This window comes from Alosa sapidissima, chromosome 12, assembly GCF_018492685.1.
Source record: "Alosa sapidissima isolate fAloSap1 chromosome 12, fAloSap1.pri, whole genome shotgun sequence".
In the NCBI taxonomy this organism is placed as follows: domain Eukaryota; kingdom Metazoa; phylum Chordata; class Actinopteri; order Clupeiformes; family Clupeidae; genus Alosa; species Alosa sapidissima.
Genome location: NC_055968.1, coordinates 23095503 through 23123003, shown reverse-complemented (window position 1 = coordinate 23123003; position 27501 = coordinate 23095503). Strand labels below are relative to the sequence as shown.

The window sequence follows — 27501 nt, the reverse complement described above, 5'->3', positions numbered from 1 at the left end:
AATGTGGAAGTCATCCATGATGACAATGATGTTGGACTCTGCGGTGTTTGTGCAATGTGAGATTCACATCAAACAAAAAAAAAAAACAGATTTTTTTTTTCCATGAACTGTCGCTGCTGTGAGTTGGGATCTTTTTCACTATTGCCTTAAATTGTCAAAACAAAAAGATGGAGAAAAAAAAACTCTGCTGATTGGTCACCAGAGTCAGACTTAATTGAAACCTTATGTATGGCATGTGGAATTCTGGGACTTTGGCATGCTCCCAAGAATCCTCAGAATGTAAAGTTTCTTTCCCTCTCTCCCTCTCTCCGTGTCTCCCTCTCTCCCTCTTGGTCTAGCTCTTGCTGTGTCCCCCCCCCCCCTCCTCCTCTTTTTTTTTCTTTTTTTCCAGGGGTGTCTTACATCAGCTCACAGTCCTGAGAGTTCGCCCTGAGAGAGAAGCTTGAGAGAAAGGATTCTAGCACCCACTCTCCTACACTGGCTCAACTGGATTACGAACTTCTTGGGACAAATGGTTTGAGAGAGGAAGATCTTCAGAAGTAAGTCTTAATGGTGTCTACAAAACAGCTCCTTTTTTGATGAAGGCACAAGTTTGTTATTCTTTTCATATTGCAACAATTATACAGCTCTGACTTAAAGTTCATCGTTGGCAGTCGGACTAGATGTTTATTCTGAACTAAATTAAGTTCAGCAAGTCAATCTTCAAGGGTTTTGGTGACTGGTTTTAGTGATTTTTGGTCCACTTTCTCTGTATTAGTTGCTGTTTGCATGGCAGACCAAAATAGCAGATTGCAGAGTAGCTAGCACTCCGCGCTCCACTGTGAAAGAACTGGTGCAAACCAGCTGTTTTGGAGAAAGGCTCGTGTGGTGGCTATGTACAACTCTAGTGTTCAGAAACTTGCCATTTACAGGTCAAAACAATGTATAACTTAATTTTGTATAAGCTGTGTGAATATTTTCCCTCCTCACTTATTGCCTTTCCTTTTAAACTAAGGTTATTGAAGTGTTTGTTGAGTTGTTACTATGTGGATTTTATATCAGATCAAAAATGTTGATAAAACACATAGGTCACAATCCATATTATATTCAAAAAATAATGTTTACTTATTTCTTGTCTGAAGTATGACACTGCTCAAATTGTTCAAAAAGTGTTGAATGTGGACTCCATACTGACCATCAAAAGCAAATGACATACAGCACTTCTAAATGTTACATGTTAATTATTTCAATGTGCCTGTGTGTAGTATGCCCCATGGCCACTCAGCAGTTACTGTGCCAATTTGATAGTAACTGGAATTTGTCTAGGAACAGTCGGTGCACATTTCTTCATAAATGTATTGCAGCCACTTGTGACTGAAGTTGCCTTGGCAGCACTCAGTTAACATGTTGCGCTCAAAGGTGTTTGTGGTGACAGGGCATTGAGTGAACACCTAAATGCTGCAAGGTCAAGGTGCTCCGTTATGTGACCTGCATCCTATTCCGAGCAGCCTCGTTTGTATTGGACATGGTTCATGACCTCACTGCTGGGAATATTCAGGGATGAACTCTCCAAGGCCTCAACATGTGCTTCAAGTTATCAGAAATATGTGCAGCAGGTTCTATTGCACATCAACCCCACCACCACCACCACCCTATAGACCCTGACTAACTTAGAAAAGATGACCTCTGGATTAAATATAACAGCCTACCTTTTTGTCCTGGTTTCTCATCTGCATAATTATGTAGTTGCGTAGGATGATTGGATGTGACAGATGACTCTTCTGATGGACATTTAGCAGCAGTAAATATTAGACTGTGTTTATAATATCATAATGGTGCATTTTTAGGTACTGGGGCAAGGGACAGGGGAAATGCAGTGAGCTATGTTATCACCACATCTTAGACACATGTCACTTGAATTAGCTATCCAACCCTTTAGACTAGTGCAGGATTGACAGCCATTCACAGATAACGGCCATAATGATACACTGTAATGGTGGTGTGTAATTTTGACTTGTGCTTCAAAAACAGCAGACGTTGCCTCTCCCCCAATGCTGTGCCATTACTCTCCATTTTATGACATTCCACTGCTTTTTAGATCAATCCTGCTGGATCGGGAGAGCAGTGGGATGGCTCTTTACTTAGCTGCCGTATGCATTGAGGTATAAATAGTGCTGTCCCAAAGACATCACACAAAATACCAGGTTTTACATCCCACACATGTTCTTGAACTCCAACCCAGCCCAAACCGAAACGCCTCTCTTTTAAAAACACCAAGCAGAGAGACTGGGTTTCCGATAATGTCAAGGTAAATAAATTCTGCATCAAAGTTGTTACTTATGCTTGGCAACTTGTGCTTATTCTGTCTCGCCTGCCATCTTTAACGCATTTAGGGCCAGATGATGGTGTTTCGCGATTTTTGCCATATTGGTAGCCACTGTCATCCCCCTCTGGCTAAAATAGAATGATACATTCTTGTATATTTCATCGTTGGGATTTCTATTTGCACACAATGTCTTGATCTGAAATACACCGAAAAATAAATGACAGATGGTAGATAGTCCTTTGTAAAATGGCAGTGAATGCCAGTGAGGTTTGTTTCTACCACACAGCCTATGGACCTCGTCATACTGTATCTGACTCCCTACAAAAGCCGTTGTGTGCAACATATTATATCGCAGATCGCAGTAATTTCTGAAACTGCTGCTGTTTCCTTTCACCAAAACTGTCAATGCTCAACTGACTGTACTTCCACGAAGTTGCACATCTATTGCACATACAGACGTATTCATTGTCTTTAATAAGGTCATCGAGATCCTGGATAGTGGCTGCAAAGGATTTCTTTCTTCTCTCTAGCACTGTGTACATGTGACTATCTTTACATGTCAATGTGAGAGAAAGAGAGGGGGGGGGGGGGTAAAATAAGAGGAAAATTAAAGCAAGGGTCAATAAAACTTTCAGACCGACATCCTAATGGCAAAATAATAATAAAAAAACGTGAATCAATACAAGCCAATACCAACTCTGTTATTAACGGCTATTAATGTAAATTTGATCAGCTTTTATCTAAAAAAATGTGATCACAATTTTTTTCATTTTGAGATTTATGAGGAGGGAAATAGAATTGAAATATACATGAGAATGCTGTGTGTCACTTCATATGTTCTATAAAGTGCCAGCAGCAGGTTAATAAAGCACTCAGTGTCCATAACACACGTGTGAGATCTGAAACTAGTCTTGAGTGAAGCTGGAATTAGAAGTCATTGACAGATTTCAGCAGGTCTCAGTCGCACATGATTTAAGCACCAGGGTGTGAACTGAGTGCTGCTTTTAAGGAAGGAAATGGAAAAGGATTTCTTGGCAAGAGACATTTTTTCCAAGGGGCAAAGTTGCTGGGCTTAATTTAACTCCAAAAGCTCCAGGGAGAGGCCGTCGAACTGAGGCCCTGGTCTACACAGGTGCAGAGGCAGAACCGCAGCTTTCACTGCGTCTTCACGGCTTTGGGGGCATCTGGGACTCATTTGGGCACAATGCGGTACAAATAGTTTTACCCCAACCTTTGGCCAGACGGCATTCCCATTGGTCTCAGGTCTGACTGTAGCCCAATGGAGTGATCAGGGGACAGCTTCATTTTTTGTCCAAAAAAAAAACAACTTCTAAAAAAAACTTCTAAAGCAAATAAATGTTATTAACATGAATAATAATGTATATACAATATCCATATACATGTAGATCACATAATCCAAACATATAGCTGGATATAAATAAACTAAACCTAAATACACATTTTCTAAGATAAATAAGAAAATTTAAAAATATAAAAAATACATTTGTTGATAAAATGCATTGAATCCTTTTTATCATATTGGCGTGTGGTAATATCAATGCATAATACACTACAAGTGAAAATCTCATGCCTGTGGGACAATGGCTAGTAAAAGTGCAGCCAGTGCTACTGTCCTGTACTGCGCAGGGCCGTGCCCCTGTGGTAGGCCTGTAATATCCCTGCAACATGTGACACCTGCAACCGCAAATGTCCGCTTTCCATTATGGTGGACACCAGGTGTGTCTCAGTGCCCAGAATAACGGGGGCTTGTTTTAGGCATTCTCTCACCCCTCATCGCTTGGTACGTGCACATAAACTCAGATGGTCATCATTCATTTGTAATTTGTGCTTGATACTTTTATTGGCAATAATTTACATGCACATCACCTGGATCTGTTCCCATGAAAGACGTTCCCATGAAAATAATGAAATACTTGCGATGCCATATCAGTGCCGGGGGGGGGGGTTGTGAAGGAGACTGAAACGAGAAGCATGTGTGCCCTCACAGCAAAGCGCGTGTGTGTGTGTGTGTGTGTGGGTATCAAACTCTAACCTCCCAGAGACACACGCCCTATAAAACGTAACACTGCATTGTTTAGCACTGCACTAATTCAAGCAGCCATTTTAATAGCCTATTATCTCAAGGCACATTGTTCTCTCGTAGATCCCCCCCCACCCCAACATATGCACACACACACACATGTGCGCGTGCACACACATACACACACACACACTCTCACAAACTGTGCCCATTCTGCCGCCTTTGTCTCAGTGGTGAAAGGGAAATTTTGACTGAAATTTGGTCACACAACAGAGTAAAGGGAATTTTTAATCCTCAAAGTTTTATGACAATAATATTTTTCATCAACATTAGCCCTTGCTTCCCCGGCTGCCAGGAACTTTCTCCTCATACTTCATTGTCTCTAAATGTCTTCGCATTTATATATTTCTGCCTCTCTTCTTGAATTTATATTGCGAGATGCACGTCTTAGGCCTGTAAGCCCACAGCACATCTTCACCTCACAGAAAACAGCAGCCATATATCTCTGACATGCCGCTACCTCTCCAACTTTAAAGCCCTGCGAGTGTTTGATGAATGAGTCTTAAGTCATCTGTAGCAGCCATGATTAAACGGCAGTCGCTCAGCACATGGAGTCTGAGGGCAGCTTGTGGACACTGCGGAGCCCCATCACTGTCATTTTCAGGTCAATTATTACCATCACAGTGCAAGGAAACCATTCAGCCTCAGGGCCACTAATTGCTAACAGATTCTGACGCTGAGCATTGCCGGGAGACATAATTGCCACCTTCATATAATGTCTCCCTCGTGTTCTGTCCAAACTAGTTAAAATGCACCTATAATCTTTTTTGGGGTCCAATCAGACTGTTTTGAACAGAGAATAATATTGCATTTGTGATGCCTCTGTAGAGCCCCTCTGTGCGGTGTATTTCATTACAGATCAATGAAAGAGGAGTTCATGATATCAATATGATATCAATTCCTTTATCATATCTTACATCACACATGGCCATGTAAAAGAGGCTATGGCTTGAGTTCAAAAAGTACATTGGGGTTGAACAAAGAACCGCTTTTATGTTGAGTAGAAACTATAAGTCAGTGAGTCCTTTCTTAATAATATTAAGTCAAACACTCTCTAGTCACACATATTTTTAGTTTCAGGGAAGCAGCACAACAGTTTTAAAAATGCACTAAAAAATAAAGTGGTCCATTGTTTTAACATAAGGCAGTACAGTAATAACAGCATTTAATTTAAAACTGACTTCCTCTTTTCACTAGATCTGCACGTTTCAGAAACATTTTGGGTACTTTTCAATGTATGTCATTGTACAGTATCGGCCAAGACATTAATATCATTGTGAGAAGTAGTGTTGACTTAACACAGAGCTTCAAATATTCATCCTCCTTTGCACGAAAGAAATATTGTGCATTAAGAGGGAGCCGTAAAAGAGTGAAGTGTCTGCTTGCACAGACCTTTGGGCCACACTGATGTGGCATTAGGGTGGCATAAACTCAGCTCAGTTGTGCTCTATTGATATTATCTTTTCTCCTGCAGCGGAGGCAGGCCATGTACTATGGACCCTCTGTGTGGTCAGTTTTGGAAAGGAATCCTGTCTAAGAGAAGATCATTGTTGGAGCAAAACATTTTTTGAAAACACAAAAATAAAAGGCTTCCTTTTTGCTTTTTTAACATGAGAGTGTTTAGGATTCATAACAGAAGTTCTATGTTTGAAGCAAGCCCTGCTGAGATTATACCATCATCAGCACAGCCACTGGTTGTGTATAAAGCGGTGCCAAATGTTCTCCTAGTGTCTGTCATCGTATAAAGCCCGACCCATGCTTGTTGAGCAGTTGTGATTGATTCTTGGGTTTTCGGTGATTCAGAAATCGGCATAAATGGGAAGGTGGCCAGATGGATCTGCCAGAGCAACGCCATTTGCTCTCTAAGCTTTGTTTAGTTTCCAGGCTAACATTGATTCACAATTAATGACAATCAAAAATTACTTATTCATAGCTGTGACTTTTCTTCTTAATGATGATGTTGGGTGAGTCAAAAACAAACACACCTAACCTAACAGCTACTTTTTCATGTCTCTTGAGTCTTGATTGAGTGGGTGCAAAGAGGGTGGACACCGGTACCACCTGGTTTAGTGTAATTTTATGGGAATGAATGGAATGTGTGAAAATCATTGTTTTTGCACCTAAACTGAAACTGAGGAAACAGCTGCAGCACAGCTGGATCAATCAAGCCATCATTAGGTGTGAAAACCAAGAGAAGGAGAGGAGGAGGAAATGTACCTCCGGTGAACCACACCTTAAAGGCTGCTGTGTTGCCAAAGGGAAAAATTGAGACAACGTTGGTTGGGGTGTCCAAGCGGACCAAGGTTTCGATAAATGAGAGGATGTCCTGAAATCTTTGTTGATGTCTGATTGTGCTCTCAGCGTTTGGGTTGGACGAGAGCTTCGCCACAAGAAAGGGATACTGCGGATCCCCACATAATCTGTAATGCAGATTGAATAATTCATAATATCTGTTAAGAGATTGCCATTGAGCATTTGTGAGTGGTTAATGCTGGCCAAACCAACCCACTGAAAACCTTTTGTATTACCATTTGTGGGGAGAAAAGTAAACAACACGATGGCTTTGATGACCCTTATTCGTGGGGAGGAAGTACTCTACAGTAGTCCTCTTAGAGTCAACAATGCAATCCAAGGCAGGATGGTGTATATGGTCAGTGTTATCTGCCTAACTGAAAGTGCTGAAATTGTGCCCCCACACTGTGGTTTTGCTATGGAAGTATCTGGTCTCCACTCTTTCCTGTCTCTGGCTGTACAGAAACATGATTTCTTTAAAAAGTTCATTCCTGAATTTAAGCACCCTGTCAATAGCCATCCTGGCTTTTCAGACAGAAGGCAAGATTTTACAACCAAAGAGTCAACAAGGTCAGACTAGTTCATTCTGCGATTGAATGTGACACATGTGGTACGATATTTGCTGTTCCGGCAGTTATTATGGTGTGTATGGATTAACTCATCAACTATTTACTCTCCATAAAGTGTACCTGGACACCAGTTATCAATTACCAGTTACTAATTATCTGCATTAATTAGGTTTACTCTTTGCTTTTTGTATACCAGCTGTTAGGTAGCTGCCTATAGAACCAGAAAAATGTTGTCCTGATATATTGCTCACTGCACTGTGTATTTTTCTTTGCTTAGAAAAGCACAGTGTTTTCTTTCAGTTTCAAAAATGTCCTCAGCCCATTCCACTGAATACAGTTTCATAGATCTTTCTCCAGTCCAGACATTACTAAAACCTAATACTTTTATTTTGTCTGCCTTCTGTAGTATTGTTGGTACAACGTAATCTGATGTGTTCTTGTAAGAATATAAAGAAATTACCCACATTATTTAAACTCAAAACGTCAAACATGTTACTTGTGTGATCATTGTTTGATTTTCTTCTGCTCTGTATGTCTCATGACATTCTTTTCCATCTTTTTTGTGATGCAGTGGAAACTATCCTCCTTATGATGTCTGCTTGTTTTGCCCAGAACTGATAGGAATAACAGTCGACCTCCATTAATTTCACCTGGCTTGTGAAACATTAAACATTATAGCTATTGAATTATACCTCATTTCTATAATGTGACCATGAATAACTGGGGTTAAAAGTTCATGTTGAGAGAAGGTTCTGTTGACATAACATTTGGTGCAAGTTTGATGGGTACAGAGTATAATTTGTGTCAGATTTAAATTAAAGTTACAATTATACAATCTATTCAGACCAACTAACTCTATGATTTGTTGCTTCAGTGAAATACTGTTGGTTTCATCCCTCTGGGAGTAACAAAAAAACATTACTGAAATAATACACACTTGGACACTGTGTCGATATGCCCTCCATTGAGCCAAGAGAAAACAGATCTGGGCATGAGATATATTTGAAAAGGCCACAGCTGAAATGGCAACACGCCCCTGCCTTCTCACGCTTATAAGCAGTGCTTCTGGAGGTAGCCGTGCCGAGGCTTGGAGGGCTTCGTGTGTGCTGCAGTGTGTGTTTTGAGCACACAAGCCCCAGTTCTCTCTCTCTCTCTCCCTCTCTCCCTGGCCAGAGTGGCCAGAACCCTGGTGCTGCTGTCTCTCACACCTGAGGGGACGCAGAGAGAGGCTCCTTGGACCCGCGCGAAGTCTGTTGACTTTGGATGCTCTCTTGAGGAGGGGCCGCCCAGAGGGGCCACTGGAGGGGCAGATTGTTGCTTTTTCTCTGCTTTTGAGGAACGTCAATAAACAGAGAGGGGATATCAGCCAGTTGCGTGAAGGTAACAGCTGGGCTTTGTTATCTGCCATGGTGCTTTATAGAATTAACTGTCATTGAATTCAAATGTGGAGTGTTTGAGATTAATGCCTCATCAGCAGTGATAAGCTTTGTTTCAAAATTACCAGATGGTGCTTTGGTTAACTGATTATTTGTTGCTGTTGTGGTAACTATTTAAACTCTAATATGACACTGTAAATTGCCTGTACACCGAAGTGAAATGTAACGTGACATTGTGCTTTTTTGTTCGTGCAATTTGTGCATCAAACTGTGAACTAAGCCTTTCCACATAAAGCCAAATCAGCAGCTGATGAGACTCTGGGAGCAAAAGACCATTTTACGATGTCAAACATTACATTTGTGTTTTCAACTAACTTACCAGTTTCATTTTACATCAAGTTTGGCTGTGCTCATCAATTCCGTTCTCTAAGTAAACCTGTGACACCAAACAACCAACCAAGATTTTATGAAAGTCCCTTGTTCTGAAACTGTGAAATATGCCATAGTCATAATGTGATGACGTGTTTTCCAGTTAGTTACACACACACACATACACACACACGCGCGCGCACTTGTCTTTTTCCTCTTAAATCACTCAGATTTCTGCCAATCAGGGGAAGATTTGAGCACATCTGACACTGGCTGGAACCAGTTCCATAATCCGCAGTTGCTTTCTCACTTGTATGCAGAGATTTTGAGATGCAATGGTTTGTGTGTACAGTATATAACAAAGGCAGGAATAGGCCTCTGGTCCAATATCCCCATGTTCTGAGGCCTCCTATGTCTCTGGCAGATTGACCTAGATACTTTATTCCTTTTCACACTTGGTCTGGAATGTGTTTACCATGCAGGGTCGACAGAAGCAGGTCTACCTGCACCGTGTATCGGTAGTTCAGACCAGGAATACCTGACACACTGCCTGCATGGGGCTGCTTCTCTCACATTCATTACTATCTCCGTCATTGTGATATAGACTTATTAATAACAAATAAGGACTGGAATAAGGAACAAAGCCACATTCATTGCTGAAGTTAAACATAGACAGATGTCCATTCACATCATGATCCATCAATCGGTAGCATATTGGCTGTACCCTGAGTGGTGTATGAGCCCACTGTCCATTTGATTTTCAGAGCAAAAGGCAGGCAAAGGCTTCATTCTATCAGGTTAACTGATTCTAAGGCTGTTGACATTTGAACTCAAGAGCCAATCAGATGGCACCTCTTCCCTTCCATGGTGGAATTGTTTATTGTGTGGTCTGAGCCACTTTGCTATACAGTGCCAGTACTGTACACTGAGGGGTTTCTTTTATGCACACACTGAACGCACAGCCAGAGGACCATGAGGACCACTGAATTTGACAAAAGGTGTAGGCTATTGGAGTAGAATTGCAGACTCCATCTTTGACCACTTGGCTTGGTATCAATGGAATAGTTCCTGTCATATTTTAGCCCTGAAAGACTAAAGTAATCTTGCTAAATGCATTTACAGTAAGTGAGCATTATTAATTCATGGCTCATGTTATTCTTGTGTCTGACAGCTCGTAGGCACTGCAATGTAAGCTTTGTTGTGTCTTGTCATGTTACAATGTCGCAACATTTTCAAAATGATAAAATAATAACTCATGAACAGAAAAAAATGGTGTGTGCACTACATGTTGCCCATAGATAGATAGATAGATAGATAGATATTTTGTTACATGGTAATTCTGGCACATGCACAAGTGAAGGAAAGATAACATACCTGCTGCTAACATTAGCTCCCAGGCCATTCACAATGTGGTCTGTGAGACAGGGGGAAGAACAGGTTACGTTTTGACATCACATTTCACCAGACACATTACTGAAACACATCTGAAGTTGAAATATTGTAAATTGAACAATAAATACAAAAATATTCATAGACTTTATATTGATCCACACTAGGTGGGTTTATATGGATAGTTTTTTTTTTGTCATTCCGATTAAACAATTGAAAAACAATGTGAAGATAGGCACAGCATGCCATCTGATTGACCCTATATATGGCTGTTCAATCGGAATAGGAATGGAATACACCACCTCTTTCATTCCGATTAAAATTCTGAACAGATCGGCAGTTTTATTTGTATCAAGGTGTTTATATGTGTAATTTCTATTCCAATTGAGCCATTATTCCGATTCTAATCAGAATAGAAGTGTCCATGTAAACTCAAGTCTCACTTTTCCACTGGATAATTCAGAGCCTCTACTCCTGTGTCTCACCATTTGTTACACTGTAAAGTGTCATTTAAAAGCATGGAATCCCACACTTGCCTTTAAAGGCCCTATTTTGGCGATCAGAAACGGATGGTCAGAGGTGCAAAGCTTAAAAACATTTAGGGCATGTCCTGTCCCAGCATGATTTTGTGATCAGACGTCAGGCGCATTTTTCAAAAGGGTTGTTCTTCTAACTCTTCATCATGGGTGTATTTTTGGGTGTAACATCCTTTAAACTAATGAGAGTGACATCTGCCATTCCCTTTAACAGCAAGCAGCGCAACTTCAAACAGCATCGGTAATTTGACAGTCAGCGGCGCATTTCAAGGAAACTGTTTCCACGCCTGTGTATGGAACACAGGGATTCCACTAAACCTTGCCTAACTAAAACATGTTTGTGACTAGCATAGTATAGCCTACCTACATGCATCTGCACTCGCCTATTATTTGAACTCGTGGATTTGTTGGATTTGGTGTTTCTAGAAAGGGTAGCTCGAACTCTCAATCGCAAAAGTTTGGTGGTTTGAACTACTGCCCCTGGGCAGTCGCACTTGTGTCGTTCCTTGGTAGTTCCAGTTGGTGTCCGGAGTGCCTAACCAAAAATCACAACCGCCTAACCAAAAATGACGAGGTGGTTGTTTATCTCGTGACTCAATGATTGATCTATGCTGTAGCTTAATTTTCATTAAGATTACTGACTCCCCTACTGGGCTTATTCTTGCCATTTATGTTTCGAATATTGACTTGCCTTTTGATATGCTAGTGTTATAATCTTCACAGACTATTTAGGACAGTACAGTGATTAATGGTGCAGTGGCCAAAGCAGGTGACTTGTTGTCCGAACGTTGTAGGTTTGATTCTCTTATGAAGTGAGTTTGATTCTCTTATGAAGTGAGTTGTCCTCTTGCTTCATACGTGCAGGTGAACTAGTGACATGTGGAAATACCAAATAAAATAATGCAATTATATTTGAAACAATTGTTTTTGACTGATGTCATGTTCCTAATGGTCTCTCAAGTAGAGTAACTAAATGCATACATATTAAGGGCCAAAACCTATTGTTGTGTCTCGTAGCCCTAGGCTATTCTTACTCAGAAGTGAATAGGAGAGAGAGGATGCAAACTCTGTCGAGCGTGCAGAGTACGGACGCGCTGCCGTTAAGCAGTGTTGGGAATGTTACTTTAAAAAAGTAATTAGTTATAGTTACTCACTGCTTGTTCCAAAAAGTAACTGAGTTAACTGAATTACTCTATGATCAGAGTAACTCGTTACCAGGGAAAGTAACTATTTGCGTTACTGTTAAAAAAAAAAGTTGCTATATGTCAAAGAATTTGGGCTTGTGGTTTTGAGCAGCCAGTTGAAATGAGTAGAACAGACAGGTGTTTGTAGGCTACATAACTTTCAATATTTATTAGATAGATAGATAGATAGATTTATTGATCCCCAAGGGGAAATTCAAGATATTGCACATCGACAGACCTACGGTTGACTTCAGCCTGTGTCATAGATTTTTGTTGTGAGGCAGAAAGATCTAGCTTTTGCTGCTTGGAGGACTTTGCTCCAAGTCCTTCTTTGCTAGTGGATGGCGAGCTATCATCTGTGGTGGAGGTATCCGTGTTTTTGGCCACTAGCTTTAGATGCGTGTGTGAGATGCTTCATTAAATTAGAGTTGCTTACAACGGATGTCGACAAAGTCTTTGCTCCTGGACATAATGTACACATTACATGCACGTTCTTGCCTTTGACCACAATGAATTTGAAGTAGTGCTCAGGCTTGGAATTTCACCATTCTGGGGGCAAGGCCACTTGGCTTTCAGTTGGGCATATTTGGTGGGCACAAAGGCCACATGTCAGGGCACCAAGGCCAAAGTTAACTATACAGTAGTAGGCTATAAAAATGATCAAAGTTGTATTTAGCCTATTCACTGCAGTAGACCTGCATCACTGTATGAAACATTACAAAAACATGAAACATTACATATACATATAACTGTAAATCATCTGATCATCTAATATGTATAGATATCTAGGCTATATTTAACATTTGTTTTATATTTGGCCTGTTATAAAATCATGTATTTAAGCACAGCTCAGCAACACCAAAGAACCTTTCCTCTGTCAAACGCACTATTTGTTTATCCAGCACCGGCTTTGCAAATAACAATGTCCACAGACAAGGTAGAATATGTTGCATGATTTGATGAAAGTACGATGTATTGCTACTTCAGATGCAAGTCAAATTTGTAGTTTGTTATGTCTCATTCCATCGAACTACAGATCCGCTACCTGATCTGGCAAACTTACATAGTGCGGTTATAGCCGATAGAGGGCCGCGAAGCGAATGCAGAAGTGCCGTTCACCCTGTTACGAGTTGATGAACCACTGAAACGATTTTGGAAACATTATTTTAAGGTGCAAAAAACTATTTGGTGTTGCTTTAAGAAACTCAAATAGCCTAGATGCATAGCATTTTGTGATCATTAAGGCTACTTTCACAAACTCTTAGTCAACTGACCTCTGATTTAGGCCTACCGATATCTAGGCGATATTTGTAACATTTATTTTGTATTTGTCCCGTTATGAAATCATGTGGAACAATTTAAACACATTGGAAAACTTAAAGCCCAAATTTGGAGACACCCATGCATGTCGACATTTACTGCAAATTCAAAACTGAATTACTCTGGAATGGCTAACTGTACAGGGGACTGCTTTGCACCTTTGTGTTCGGTAAGGTCTGCTGTTTATTCTGATATATGGTTTGTCATGTGTTAAACAAAATGTTCGTGAAGTATTCCACGAGATGAATAGGGAGATGGACGCAAAACCTTCAGTAGAATTTATGATTAAATTGATTATTTCCCAGTAAACAAAATAAAGTCCTGGCGACGTCACCTCCTCGACATTGTGTAGGGTTCCCTTTACGTCCCGCGGACCTCTGTTCGGGAGGTCTAAAAGACGTCCACGAGACTTTGAGAGGACGTCCTGTAATGGTCACTGCGACGTTATGCGCGCGACGTTTATATTTCCGCGATAAAAAAAACATGAAGCGCAATTTAGTATGGTAGGCTATTACATCCTATAAGTCTCAACGTTGCTAGGGGAGAACGATCATGAACATGCACTAACCACTTGTTCTACAACTACACAATCAACTTCACTCACCTCATATTTTCACGTGCATGTATGACGTGCATGTATGAAATCACGTCCTCCTAATGCATTACACTAATGATGAGTAGACATGGACATTTATACCTGGCTAGGATGTGCTGCTTTCACATCTATGGTGTAATTTTCTTAATAAACTATTACGACGTTTTAATGGGCATATCCCGTAGCATATTGTTCAAAATCATCAGAGTAGGTCTAGGCTAGCCTAAGATAAATTGTTCAAACCATATTGTTTCAAAATATTAAAAACTAATAATAGCCAAAAATACTAAATGAATCGCAATGTATGCTGGGAAGCAAAACTCAACATGAAATAAAGTACACGAAACATAACTAGAATGCATTGACGTTATATCCACTCGTTTTCTTGGACCTGTGATCAAACAGGGACAGCCTATAAATGTAAGCCTTTCTTCCTGGAACATTGCAGATAAAGGAAAAAAATATCGTTTTCTCTGAATGCTCTTTGTAGCCAACTTTAAGATGAAATAAATAGATTCCAGATGTTTCTATTCTATATCATTGTTTTATTAATAAACAGTAAGGCTCTGGTGAGGCAGAGAGCTTGCTCCTCGTCAGAAATCTCATCGATTATGTGCACTCTTTGCTGTTTCCACAAGGAGCTGCTGTAACATCGGGGACAGCTATGCGTGACACTTTTAAACGTGAGCATGCGTCAAATAAATTACAATGACATTTAAACAAGTCATGAAGAAGCAGTATCCTTAATTCTTCTGCAATGTAGAGCTAGATCGTTTTGCTTTACAAATTAAGTAGTCACTTCTGTTGCTAGACAACCCTAAACAAATGCTACGTGGTCTGTTTTTAACATTTCTCTAGTTTTATTGCATCGTATTCAGCTCCAAAAGTCGGTTCAGTCCCAATTCGGCTGTGTGTGTGTTTCTGAAAATAAAACAGATAATAAGTACGTGACTACGTTAAATGAACCACTGCCTATTTAGAGCATGTTACATGCATCACGTAATGACAGTTATCTGAAGAAATGCGCATTGTAGGCTAAGCTAGAAGCTAAGAACAGCGACTTTGCTAACGTTACACCAAGCATCACATCAGCGAACATGAATTTGATATAATCCCTTCCCTAGTTTGTAACGTTATACATTAACGCTAAAATCAAAATGTATGTGCTACATAATTCGCAGACATGCTGAATTATGTAGCACATAGTCTACATTTTGAGTTTAACTTTAACAACCCTTTTCCCAATTTATGAAGTTGTGCGTCTACTTCATAAACTGTATATGTTGCCTTAGACTACGGTAGGCTAATGCAGCTACTGCTAGAGACTAGATAGATAGATACTTTAGTCATCCCCAGACGTGTAACGTGAAGTCGTGCATGGATGTGATGTCTTCGTCCTGCAGGCAGTAGCCAGAGCGCTCTCAACTCTGCCATGTGTGAATAAACAAACGTCCCCTCCATGTCCCCGGTATAACGTTATTGTCGGGTCCTTAGGAGGTATTTGAAATGACCAAATGCAAATGTCATCCGAGGGACCTGACGGTGACGTCCCCAGAAAGTCCTACACCGGACGTCACGCAATAACCAAACGATAACTTGCTCCAGACGTCAATAAGGTCACCGGAACGTCCGCTAGAGAACATGACGTTCGGGACCAATCAGGGACGTTGTGAATGTCGGCATAAGGTCCGGGGGACGTCCCGTGTTTGTCGGGTTACTTTTCTCGCAAACCGTTCACCACAACCATTAGCGGCTAACATTGTTTTAAAGCTGAGAAAAAGCTCTTTCATGTGATACTTGTGATGTCTTTGTGATGAGTAGGCTACTTAGCGAGTAGTTCAACTGATAAGAATGGGTGAATTTGGAAGCACTTTCTTGCGCTGTCACTTTCTCCACTGCGTAAAAAACTAAATTAATTTGCGCTGTGAATGCTAAGATTATTTTGACAGGCCATAGGCTAAATAAAAATCGCTATTAGTAGGACACAAAGCAGAATATTGAAAGAAGGGGGCACCAAGGCCACCGCTGTAAACCTCTGATTTTCAAAGGGGCATCACGGCCAACGCAAGGGGCAACGGTCGTGGCCGCCGTCACCGTGAAATTCCTACTAGTGCTTATATCTCCACCTTGAAAATGCCAACTTTTCATCGGATTGCTCCAGACCTCTGCTGTTTCGTCGAATCTCTACTTTAGCTGTTGTGTGTGTGGCGCGTGTGCTGGCAAGTGTGTAAAAACACTGGCTCTGGGGGTCATTTCTAGAAAAGTTAGCAACGACGTTGCTTAACCACCATGGTACGACGCAACTTGCGACCAAACAACGACACTGTTACACCTGTTTCCAGAAAGCATCGTACCTGTGTCGCAATTCGCTACCTCCGACGTTCGAACACCATAGTTCCAACAACGTTGTTGTTGATGCAGCGATACATATCACTGGTGGAAACAGTGGAAACGTGTAATACCCCACCCCCTAGAAATGTTCTGTCACGGCCTATGTCGACATGTTTCTAATCTAAACCGAGTGATTAATGCTGGTATTGTCATTGCCATCAGCCAAAACCTAAACCTATTGCAAGCATATAAAACAGTTAACTTAAGCAGACCAATATGAGTCATTATTTGTGTTAAATATCTGTGTTGGAAAAAATATATAGCCTGGACAAATATCTGGGTATCCCATAGGTTATCAACTGTCTCGTGGCTTAACGGCAGCGCGTTGGTGCACTGCGCACTTGGCCGGAGTTCGCATCCTAGCTCTTCTTTTTATCTCTGAGTAGGCCTACGAGACACAACAATAGGTTTTGACCATACATATTTATGTATATAGTTACTCTACATCGAGAGTACAATAGGTATACATCAGTCAAAAACAATTGAATCTACGTGTCACACTAGTTCACCTGCAGGTAGCGAGAAGCAAGAGGACAATCTCACATCATAAGAAAATCGAACCTACAACGTTGGGATAATAAGTCATCTGCTTTAGCCACTACACCATTTAACACTGCTGTTGTTAGGGACTGTGAAGATTATAATACTAAAAGCAAGGCAATACTTTAATTAACATAAATAGCAAGAATGAGCCAAGTAGGGGAGCAGTGTCTTCATCAAAATTAAGCTACAGGATAGATTAATCATTGAGTCACGAAATAAACATCCACTTCGCAAATTTTGGTTAGGCGGTTGTGATTTTTGGTTAGGCGCTCCGGACACCAACAGGAACTACCAAGGAACGACATAAGTGCGACTGCCTAGGGGCAGTAGTTCAAACGACCAAACTTTGCGTCCTTGTTTGCGATTGAGAGTTCGAACTACCCTTTCTAGAAACACCAAATCCAAGAACGATGCAGAGAACTACCAAGGTTGCGACGCAAGTTAGCAAACGATGCTTTCTAGAAACGACCTATTGGATTGGCTACCATGAAACATGACTCTGCCTTAGCCAATCATAATCGCTTACGTCGTTATTAACCCACCTCCTCACTAGCTGTGAGCCAGGGGTGCGTTCGGATCACACAGTTTATTCAATCAATGCATAGTAACGTACCGCATTTAAAGGAAAATTACGGTTTTTAGCACTTTGAGTCCCTTTTCTGGTTTGTTTTGGATAAACTAGAGTGGTGGACACCGAAATTTTGACGATTGGTCCTGTCTCGACCTTTCTGACTCGTTTTGAATCGCCTTTGACTACTCTGAGTGGTTGCCAACAGGCATACTGTAGTAGGCTACTCAAACATGTCCTAAAACAACCCTCAACGTTCATTTTCAAAACTGTGCAACTCACTGAGTGGTTATTGGTGTTCGTTGATTATTAAAAGCAAAATATCGGCGTAATGTATGATTTCCAGCCGTCTTATTTGCTAGGCCTATTGTGGAACTATTTATTCAGACACCTCACAACCGCGTATAAACTTCCGCTCAATATTTGAACCTGAAGCATAGACGGTGGCGCAGTAATATCAACGTGCAATGAGTCTTCCAACAGAAATCAATGAGATTTTACAAAATGCCAAATAAAATACGACAGAAACTGTATTTCGCTACGCTACTTGTTTTGGAACATCAACAAACACCACAAACCACTCGGTGAGTTGCACAGTTTTGAAAACGAACGTTAAGGGTTGTTTTAAGACATGTTTGAGTAGCCTACTACAGTATGCCTGTAGGCGATTCAAAACGAGTCAGAAAGGTCGAGACAGGACCAATCGTCAAAATTTCGGTGTCCACCACTCTAGTTCATCCAAAACAAACCAGAAAAGGGACTCAAAGTGCTAAAAACCGGAATTTTCCGGCGTTGTAACAACGGGAAAAGTAATTAGTTAGATTACCCCGTTACTGAAAAAATAACATTGTTACCTAACGCCGTTCTTTTAAACGGCGTTATTCCAAACACTGCCGTTAAGCCACGAGACAGACAATAAAACCTGCAATACCCTGAAATTCGTACAGGCTATATATTTTTTAACATAGATATTTAACACAAATAATGACACATATTAGTCGGCTTAAAGGTGCTCTAAGCGATGATGGGTAACGTCGCTTCTGTTGACATTCAAACAAAACAGAGAGCTAGCTCGCTACTTCCTCCCCCTCCAGCATCTCATCTGTGATTTGCTGGAACAGTTTGTTATGTTTTTATGGACTAGGTTTGCCCAGGTTGTTTTTGTTGCAGTTTTTGGAGCCTGGGCTGTCCACAGAGATCACGTTTTTTTTAACAGTGTATTCAGGACCCAGACAGCTAGCGGTTGGTTAGGTGATGTTTGCTGTAAGTGACAAAAAATGTTTTAGTCTAAAAAACGTGTGGCATCGCTTAGAGCACCTTTAAGTAAACTGTTTTATATGCTTGCAATTGGTTTAGGTTTTTGCTGATGGCAATAACAATGCCAGCATTAATCACTTTTGGTTTAAATTAGAAAAATGTCGACATAGGCTGCGGCAGAGAATTTCTAGGGGGTGGGGTATTACACGTTGCCACTGTTTCCACTAATGATATGTATTGCTGCATCATCCACAACGTTGTTGGAACTACGGTGTTCGAACAGCGGAGGTAGCGAATTGCGACACAGGTACGATGCTTTCTGGAAACAGGTGTTACAACGTCGTTGTTTGATCGTAAGTTGCGTCGTACCATGGTGGTACTTTTCTAGAAATGAGCCCCAGGTCAGTGGCGTAATGATTTTTAGAGGGTGTAAGATAGCGATTTTTGCATCATGCGCCAGATCACATCTTATGTTGTCAACTGCCACACCCCTACGCGCAAGGTTTAATAAAATTGGAACGCATGGCAAAAAATCATCACATAATTGAGTGTAAGATAAGAATAATCCTTGCATCGCGCTTTCTGCCGGGTGTAAGAGGGCCCTAAGATTGTTACTATGTGATTTTATAGAACCTAACAGGGACAAGGACACTGTAAAAACTAAAAGCATATTGTTGCAACACTATTAACACAAGTTCACACTTGCTGTTTGCAGCTGAAGTTTCTGTCAGCCTGCTCATGCCTGAAGCACAAGAACATTTAGGATAAAATAATGATGTTGTTTTCCTATCACTTTTTCCATTTCCAAATCTGTCACAGGCCTTGTCAGTATATAACAACAGTAAAAGGCCAAGACTTTCTATGAAACCCTTGTGGTGAGAAATACAACAAAAAGTTCACTGTCTCTTCTTAGTCCTCATGCAAGTTAGGCTCCACATTCTTCAGACTAATTTAATGCAGAAATTTGCCAGGAACCCCTCCCTGAAGATCTACAGTGTCTAATAATGTAGGAACGGCTTAACTTATAACCAGTTATGTATGAGTATTTTCATTGTGGGCAATTTGTGTATTGGATCTGTCCCAGGCTGAAGAGTTAGGGGCTTTCTTGGCCAGGCTTTAAGGTTTAAGGAAAGCGTTTGCATTTGTCATGGTGATCTATAGGCCACCCCCATGAAGGACGATTAGAGGGGGCTGTGTTTTATTTGGAATCAAGACAAGAGAGTTTTTTTGCCTTTTTGAAGTGTCCAGTGGATATTTGCAAATATAATATTGTGGGTCCCCTGCTGTTATTGTTGACTCTTAAAATGGTAACATTTCTGTAACTTCTTGCCGTAAGAAAAACTTCTTGTGGTTCTTCATAAGAAGTAATTGGATAATTGAATGATGTAGATGCAGTATTAACATATAGTTTTTAATAACTGAAATTATATTTTGAACTGAAATGATATTTGGTATATTCATTTATTAGATGCAAATACGCTATGTATACACAAACATTATAAATATTTATATTTTAATTAAGACCTACAATCAATTGATTAGATTCATTTGTGGATGTATGCCTCAGGTTCCTCTGTCAGAGGATTTTAACTTGCACAGAATCAGAAGGAAGCCATTTATCAACTTAGACCACACAATACACACAAATAACTCAAAATGTTCTTTACTCCTATGATTGCTTACATAACACATTATAAACCACATATGGTGTTTCCTATAAAGTGAGAAAGAACCTCAATAAAACGAAACTGAGTACCAAACACTTCAGTTTGCAACGTGGGACATTAATATGGTTGGCTTTTCCTTCTAAGCACATTTAATTAACAATACTCCATTATAAACAATTTCTGCAAGGGCAGAACACTGAAGAGGTTATGGTTATCATGAACATAGGGAACATCAGATAAGACACACACTCTTCCACCCACACACAGGCTCTCTTAGATACGTAGACTAACAGGCACACACTCACATGCACACTTTCGTAAGATCAGGTCAGCAGGGAGTCAGGGACATTACTGTTGTAAGCTTTTCATCTCATCAGTTTTAAGTGAAGAAAAGTCATGGCTCTGGCCCTCATCTGGGCCATCTGCTACCCTGGTTGTTCTCTGATAGTATTCAACAGGGCAGGCTAGACTACTGTAGGCTAGGTTAGGCTAACAGTGGCATGCCTGCTGCTCCTCAAAATGTGCCCATTCCGCCGTGTTGGCACTGAGAATACCACGCTCTCTTTTCTCCGGTTGAGGTCATGTCTGTCGGACACGTGGCTCTGCCTACCATCCACTGGTGATCTGTTGCACTCCGTATTTATTTTTCCTCTTGAGGTGTTATGCCGCCATGAAATAACGGCCCCGCGTCAGTCTTTTGAGTGAAGTCATTTTTGCATCAACTTAAAAGTTTGTTGGAAGTTTACCAGGCAGTTGTAACATAAGCACAGATAACTGTTCCTTGACAAAATGTTAAATCCTTAATATGGAATTGTTTGCATAGATAACTCCTGTGGAAGCTATTATCATCATCATCACTGATGATGTGCGATTGAGGCCGTTTTGTTCCATCTGGCCAAATTTAGACGTGATGAAAGCGGAGGAAAATCTCGTCTCCTCAGTGGGTTGTAATTGCATCTTTAATGTCCTAATTAAAGCCACCTCCTCAATAAAGCTCTCTGGTTTTACTGCATAATTGATGTCATTGCCTCATCTCTTTTTCCTCAAGAGATTATCCAGCTCCGAACCTCCTTGAAAAATGATTCCAATTCTGGCTGTGCAGTGGGCTCCTAATTTTATGCAAATTAAACAAAAAAATCTTGGTGAATGATGCTGAAGCATTATCACAGGCACGTTTTTTTCTGTAATAGCTGCTGCTGCTTCATATGAAGTGGCTGTAACTGAATGTAATGTATCTTTGAGTGTTTTGGCTTTTTTGTGGTAAAACTTCTTCTTTTTATTTTGAAGATATGAAGACTTGGTGTCTGTCCAGGATGAAGCACCCATGGAAAACCCAGCTTCCACCTCTCTTTCTGCTTTACCTGTTGGGAGCTGTGAGGACTCAAGTCAACCCAGGTAAGGCCATGTCTACTGGAATTACACTGACTTATGACCAAAGATTTTTGAGAATGTAGCACTCTTGAATCTTCCCTTATTGCTATCCTTACTTAATATATATCTACATATGAAGTGAGGAACTAGATAGTTAGTCAAAAGTGGTATTCCATATACCATACATCTCTGTATGTATCTTTTAAGGACAATATATATGCCTTTGTTTTAGTTATTGATACAGCGGGCACATATCAACTCATATTGTTACTTCACCATCTGCTTGATAGTGAACCATCTCAGTCTGGCATCTGCAACAACTATAGAGTTTTTTTTTCTTTCTCACATCCATGGGTGGTTTGTGGAGAGGAAAGTGTGATGTCAGTGTAAGGCTCAATTATACTTTACAAGGCATCCAGAAGCCAACATTTGGTGAGCAGAGATACAGTAGAAGGAGGCCTCACAATCCTGGTGCAGGGGCAACCAAGCGAAAGGGGATTTGCTTCCCAGGCTCCCCCGGCCCCAAAACCCACACACAAAACCCCCCCAGCTCCGCAGCAATTTCCTGGATCATGTGTCCATCCACCCGGAGCAAGTACCATCGATGTCCTGCTTGACTGTAGGCCAAAGCAACAAAAAAAGTATTGTGTGTTAATGCAATAAAAGGGCTGTCATCAACTTGAACTGTAGAGTGTGAGTCTATGACAGACTGAAGAGTAGAGCTGTGCAATAAGGGTAGGAATATGTGTGCGCTTTTAAGAGTTCGTTTACAGCTGTGTGGTGTGGTGCTTGCATGGGAGAGGGGGATAATTGTACACCACTGCATCGCGAGTAACATGTCACTTTAATTACCGCCCCGCTTGGGCGAACTACAAAGATGACTGAATGTTCCCCGTAAACTTGCTTGGCGTTGTTCAAAGTAAACACAGAATATGTAAAAATGTGTCATAAAAGTGTCCTTTTTTTCTGTGGCTCGGACACAGAACATTGCAGTTCTTTTGATGGGCTCTGTTGGCAGGTCACTCCCTCTTTTGCTTTTTTATCCAGTGGGATGAAAGATGTGTACTAGAAATGCCATTTTTCCAACTATGACTGTTTAAAACAAGGACATTTAAAACATGGGTAAAACACATTTGACTGCTGCCTACCATGTACTATGAATTACTTGGAAAGTACTGAAGAAGTTCTGGTTTAAGATAAAGCATTGCATTTCTCTGCTGGATTTCCTCAAATATCAGGCAAAGCTGAGGTTGTAAACTGCATGTTTACCCTGATCAATATAGAACAATGTACTTAGCATTCAGATTGGAAAATAATTTCTGGTTACTGTACAATAATCTGGTTACTTGGAATAATCTACGGCGTGAATGTGTTTGGGTAATCTAACATGTGGGAGATCTATTCTTTCTCTGAGAAACCAAATGAAGTCAAATATTTCACTTTTTGGGAAAATATGAAGTATATGAAATAGGCCTGGCATATTTCCATTTTCCATTTGAATCTCTCTCTCTCATTCTCCTTCACACACACACACACACACACACACACACACACACACACACACACACACACACACACACACACACACACACAGAATCTCTGCCCAGAAGTAGTTCCACTGATTGTTCTTTTTCATGAAGTGATAAAAAGGGAATGGAGTAAGTCCCTGGATCGCTGTGTTCTGATCCTTTTCCACTGGGATTAGCCAAAGGGTTCTGCAGAAGCCATCAGGGCAAGGATCTCCTCCGGGCCTCCACATTCTGATCCCTGCAGCCGAGCTGCATCCCCTTTGTCATTTATTTAAGCAGAGATCAGGCAAGGACCTGACCTTGGCCTGAGGTTATTATTACATGCAGAAAAGGGAGTGAGTGAAGTGTGTGTGTGTGTGTGTGGGGGGGGGGGGGGGGTGTTTACAATGGATTCAGCAATCAGTCTGGAGTCTGTGGCTAATGCATACCAGACATTTTGACAACAGGAAAGTACATTGAAATGGGAACTCTCCTCGTTCCAGAAGCTTCAGTGCATTTTCCAGATAGCTGTTGCCCACTCCAAAGTCATAGAGAAACATATTTATGCGTACACTTGCTTATTTTCAAGACATACAAGAAACATGCATGTGAGCCCACTAAACAACATTTTAGACTGAGTTTACATATCATGAGAGAGTTCGGAGACTGAGGTGAGTATGAACGTCTGTGGACAGAAGGATACAATCAGTAAGATAGCTACTCCAACTTCACTCTTCTGAATTTATTCCTACAACACAACAAAGGGAAAAAAGTGAAGAGAAAAAAAGTTTTCCAGTAGCAAATGGAAATGGTCAATGCTGCAGCAGAGAAGGATGCAAACTGCCAACTTTCCCCTGCTTAAAAATCCAAAGCACTGTAGTTATGCCATCCCACTCTATTCCATTTCTCATGTGCGATGTGTATTTGAAAAAGCTCTGTGTGTGTGTGTGTGCTGTTAGCTTAAGTACAGTGGCAAAGTTTTGAGACAGCTTGAGATTTATGAGTCCGGCTTGTGAGCAAATGAATGAGGATGACATTGGGCATCCGCTGTAGGGCACATGGCTGTGTGCGCATGTGGATTTGCAAGCCTGCATGCTTGACTTTACTGTTTACTTGTGTATGCACTTGCATGCGCATGTGGATCCACTTGTGCATGTTTGTGCGACTAAATCTGTGTGCCACAATTGGTAAATGCTTGTGCATTTGTGCATGCACCTGCATTTGCAATTTCAAGTGAGGGTGTTTGTGTGCCTATGCATGGAATTCTACTTATATCAGTGTTTGCCTCATGCATGTGTGTGTGTGTGTGTGTGTGATTGTGTGTTTGTGTGTGCCTGTGTGTGTGTGTGTTTGTACCTTCCCCAGTCTGCATGTGTGTGTATGCGAACAGGGGGTTGTTGGAGCCAGCGGTTAGACAGCAAACACGGAGGAACAAGCGTGCCTTTCACAAGCCAGTGCATGGAAAAAAAACGTAAAGGGGGGGGGGGGGGGCAAGACTGGCTGAAGAACTGTGGTCTGCCAGAGAGAGTGGGACCAGCGCTCGCCCCCTGAGAGCCTGGTGCAATGGCACTCTGCTCCTCCACAGAGCATGGTATTTTTCCACCTTTTCCAAATGGGATATTTTTAGCAAAGACCTGAGAAATGATGCCTTGACCACAGTCCCATATTAGACTTGTCCAAAACACCACATTCACCAACACAATCTTACACGTACACACACACACACACATACTGATCCATGCTATTTTAAGTACATTCTTTTAGCCATTTTGCCTTTATTCAGATAGGACAGTGAAAAGTGACAGGAAGCGAGTGGGAGAGAGAAATGGGGTGGTAATCAGGAAATGACCACATGTCGGATTTGAACCCTGGGGACCGTGGGCACTTGACCCGAATGTGGTATGGACGCTGAAGCTGCTTGCGCCACCCCCCACACTTACACATGCTTAGACAATGTGCAGATACCACACACACACACACACACACACACACACACACAGACACACACATATACACACACACACACAGAGAGAGAGTGAGCATGTTCCAGGTTTGCCCCCTCACTGCTTTCCCTTGGGGTCACGCTGAGAGGGCAGAAAAACAAACACAGAATAAAACAACATTTGTGGAAGTGAGTGTTGCTAACTCCCTCTAATAGACATGAAGGAGCCCCTTGTCTTTCCAGGATCTCTCGCAGAGAGCCTTAGGATGTGGCATTAGAAAAATCGCCTCAGGTGTCGTGTGAAGGATTTGGAAATTGTTTGGATGCTAAAAATGGGCAGTCAAATTAAATGTCAGTTACGTCAAGCACACTACAGGTCTCTGTATTTTCTAAATAGTTTTCAAATCCATTTGCCCCCAGGTCATGCATGCTCAGTTTGGCTTAGAAAATCACCTCCAAATATTATTACTAGCTCTTTTTTTCACACTAATGAACGTTTTTGCAGAATTCGGAAGAATATCAGTCAGCAGCAGGGCATTATGAACACACCCGCACCTGGTCATTACATACTTGCTGTTATAATTTTATAACATTAGAATGTTATGAGAAATATGTTACATCATGTTATACAAAATACAACACAACTCTTGATGAAGACTTTCATAAGGGCACAATATTCTGTTGCCCACTGTGGGTCAGTGAACACTGAACACAAGGGTCTTTCTTAACTGGTAATCACACCATCACACCAAGTCACACTATCATGTCAACAAGCTTACACTCCTCTGCCTGCATTCACAAAGCTTTGGGATATCTCTCTCCCATGCAGCATATTCAAGTTCAACCACAAATGTAGACCACCGCTCTCTGAAGCTGTACACACACACATATCCCCCAGCACACACACATACTCGCATACGCCTATACTTATGAAGAGACCGTTTTGCCCACTCTCTTTATAGCTCTCATTCTCTTCTCAACTTTTCACCTCTACAAACACTCCCAAACGTAGCTTTCATGCCACACCAAACATGCTGTTCAAGATGCCATTTGTCTAATTATTAACTCTATTCGCTGTTCGCTATATATCTCTGTCATATTTCCTTCTCACAAGCACACAGATTCACAAATAGAAAGAGAGTGTGTGTGTGTGTGTGTGAGAGAGAGAGAATGAGAGAGAGAGAGAACAAACAACAAAAAAGTGGTTGTACATCACTATGATTGTGAGGTTGGTAATTGCAGTAACATAGCAAACAAAGTGAACATCCAGGGACATCAGCATCTACTGGTGATGTCTGACTGTGCACTGTAGGGGTGGGGAGGGAGGGAGGGAGCAGGATGGGGGCAGGGAGCAAGGAGAGATTGACGGATGAAGGGAGGTGTGGTTTGAGCAAACGAAAAAGGGAGGAGGAGGAAGAGGCAGCGCGGCTCTGTCACATCTGGAAGAGTTTTTTGTTTGGGGCTTGGGCTCGATTTGGACCATATCAAGTCGCCCATGCCAAGACGAGCCCTGTGAGGTTTCCCCCATCTTGACTTTTAAGCAAACATTTGGAAGAGGGCCGGACAAAGAGAGAGCGGACACACACACACACACACACACACACACACAAACACACACACACACGCACACACACACACACACACACGCACAAACACACACAAGAAAAAACGAAGGGCCTCTCTGTTGTCCGTGCTGTTGCTGGCGAGCGCACAAAGGCTTTGCTGTTGGAATGGAGGAGTGGTGGGGCCATTCTGTCTGGGAGAGTCTCTAAGCACTTCCGACTCCACGCCGAGTATCCTGACGATCACCGGCTCAGAAAATACTCACCCACGCCACAGACACACCAACACACACTCACATGCTCATTTGCAGGGTCGTTTGGACACCAGAACCTGATGCCCCATGTTTACCTCCAGAACACTCAGCCACACATTATAAACAAACGGGTCTGCTTTCTCTCGCACACACCCACCCATTACCGACTTCTCCCCTGCATACTCGCCAGTCCACTCTAAGACCAGAACATCACCCCCCAGGAACATACCAGTGTACTATAGACCGGTTTCAGGTCCCCAACAACCGTAGTCAAGAACGAACTCGGAGGACAAGCACTAGCACTAGTTTGTTTACACGGACAGCGCATAGAAAGTAAGCTGGCTGAACTTGATATAAGATGAAGAATAAAAGCATATTGCCTAAATATTTAGATGTGGCAGA

General features: G+C 41.5%; 1 protein-coding gene across 4 annotated transcripts in view; it reads left to right on the top strand.

Moving 5' to 3' along the window:
* The first annotated feature begins 387 nt into the window (after window positions 1-387).
* The window catches only part of ddr2a (discoidin domain receptor tyrosine kinase 2a), a 61185-nt gene continuing 34071 nt past the window's right edge, over window positions 388-27501 (top strand). For 3 of the 4 annotated variants that reach the window (XM_042057668.1, XM_042057669.1, XM_042057665.1), the window contains exons 1-2: window positions 388-539; window positions 21750-21857. In XM_042057668.1, coding sequence (XP_041913602.1) covers window positions 21752-21857 — 106 coding nt within the window. In that variant the 5' untranslated portion in view covers window positions 388-539; window positions 21750-21751. Of the gene's footprint in view, window positions 540-8440; window positions 8648-21749; window positions 21858-27501 lie in introns of all 4 variants that reach the window. The other variant, XM_042057666.1, reaches the window with a different exon arrangement.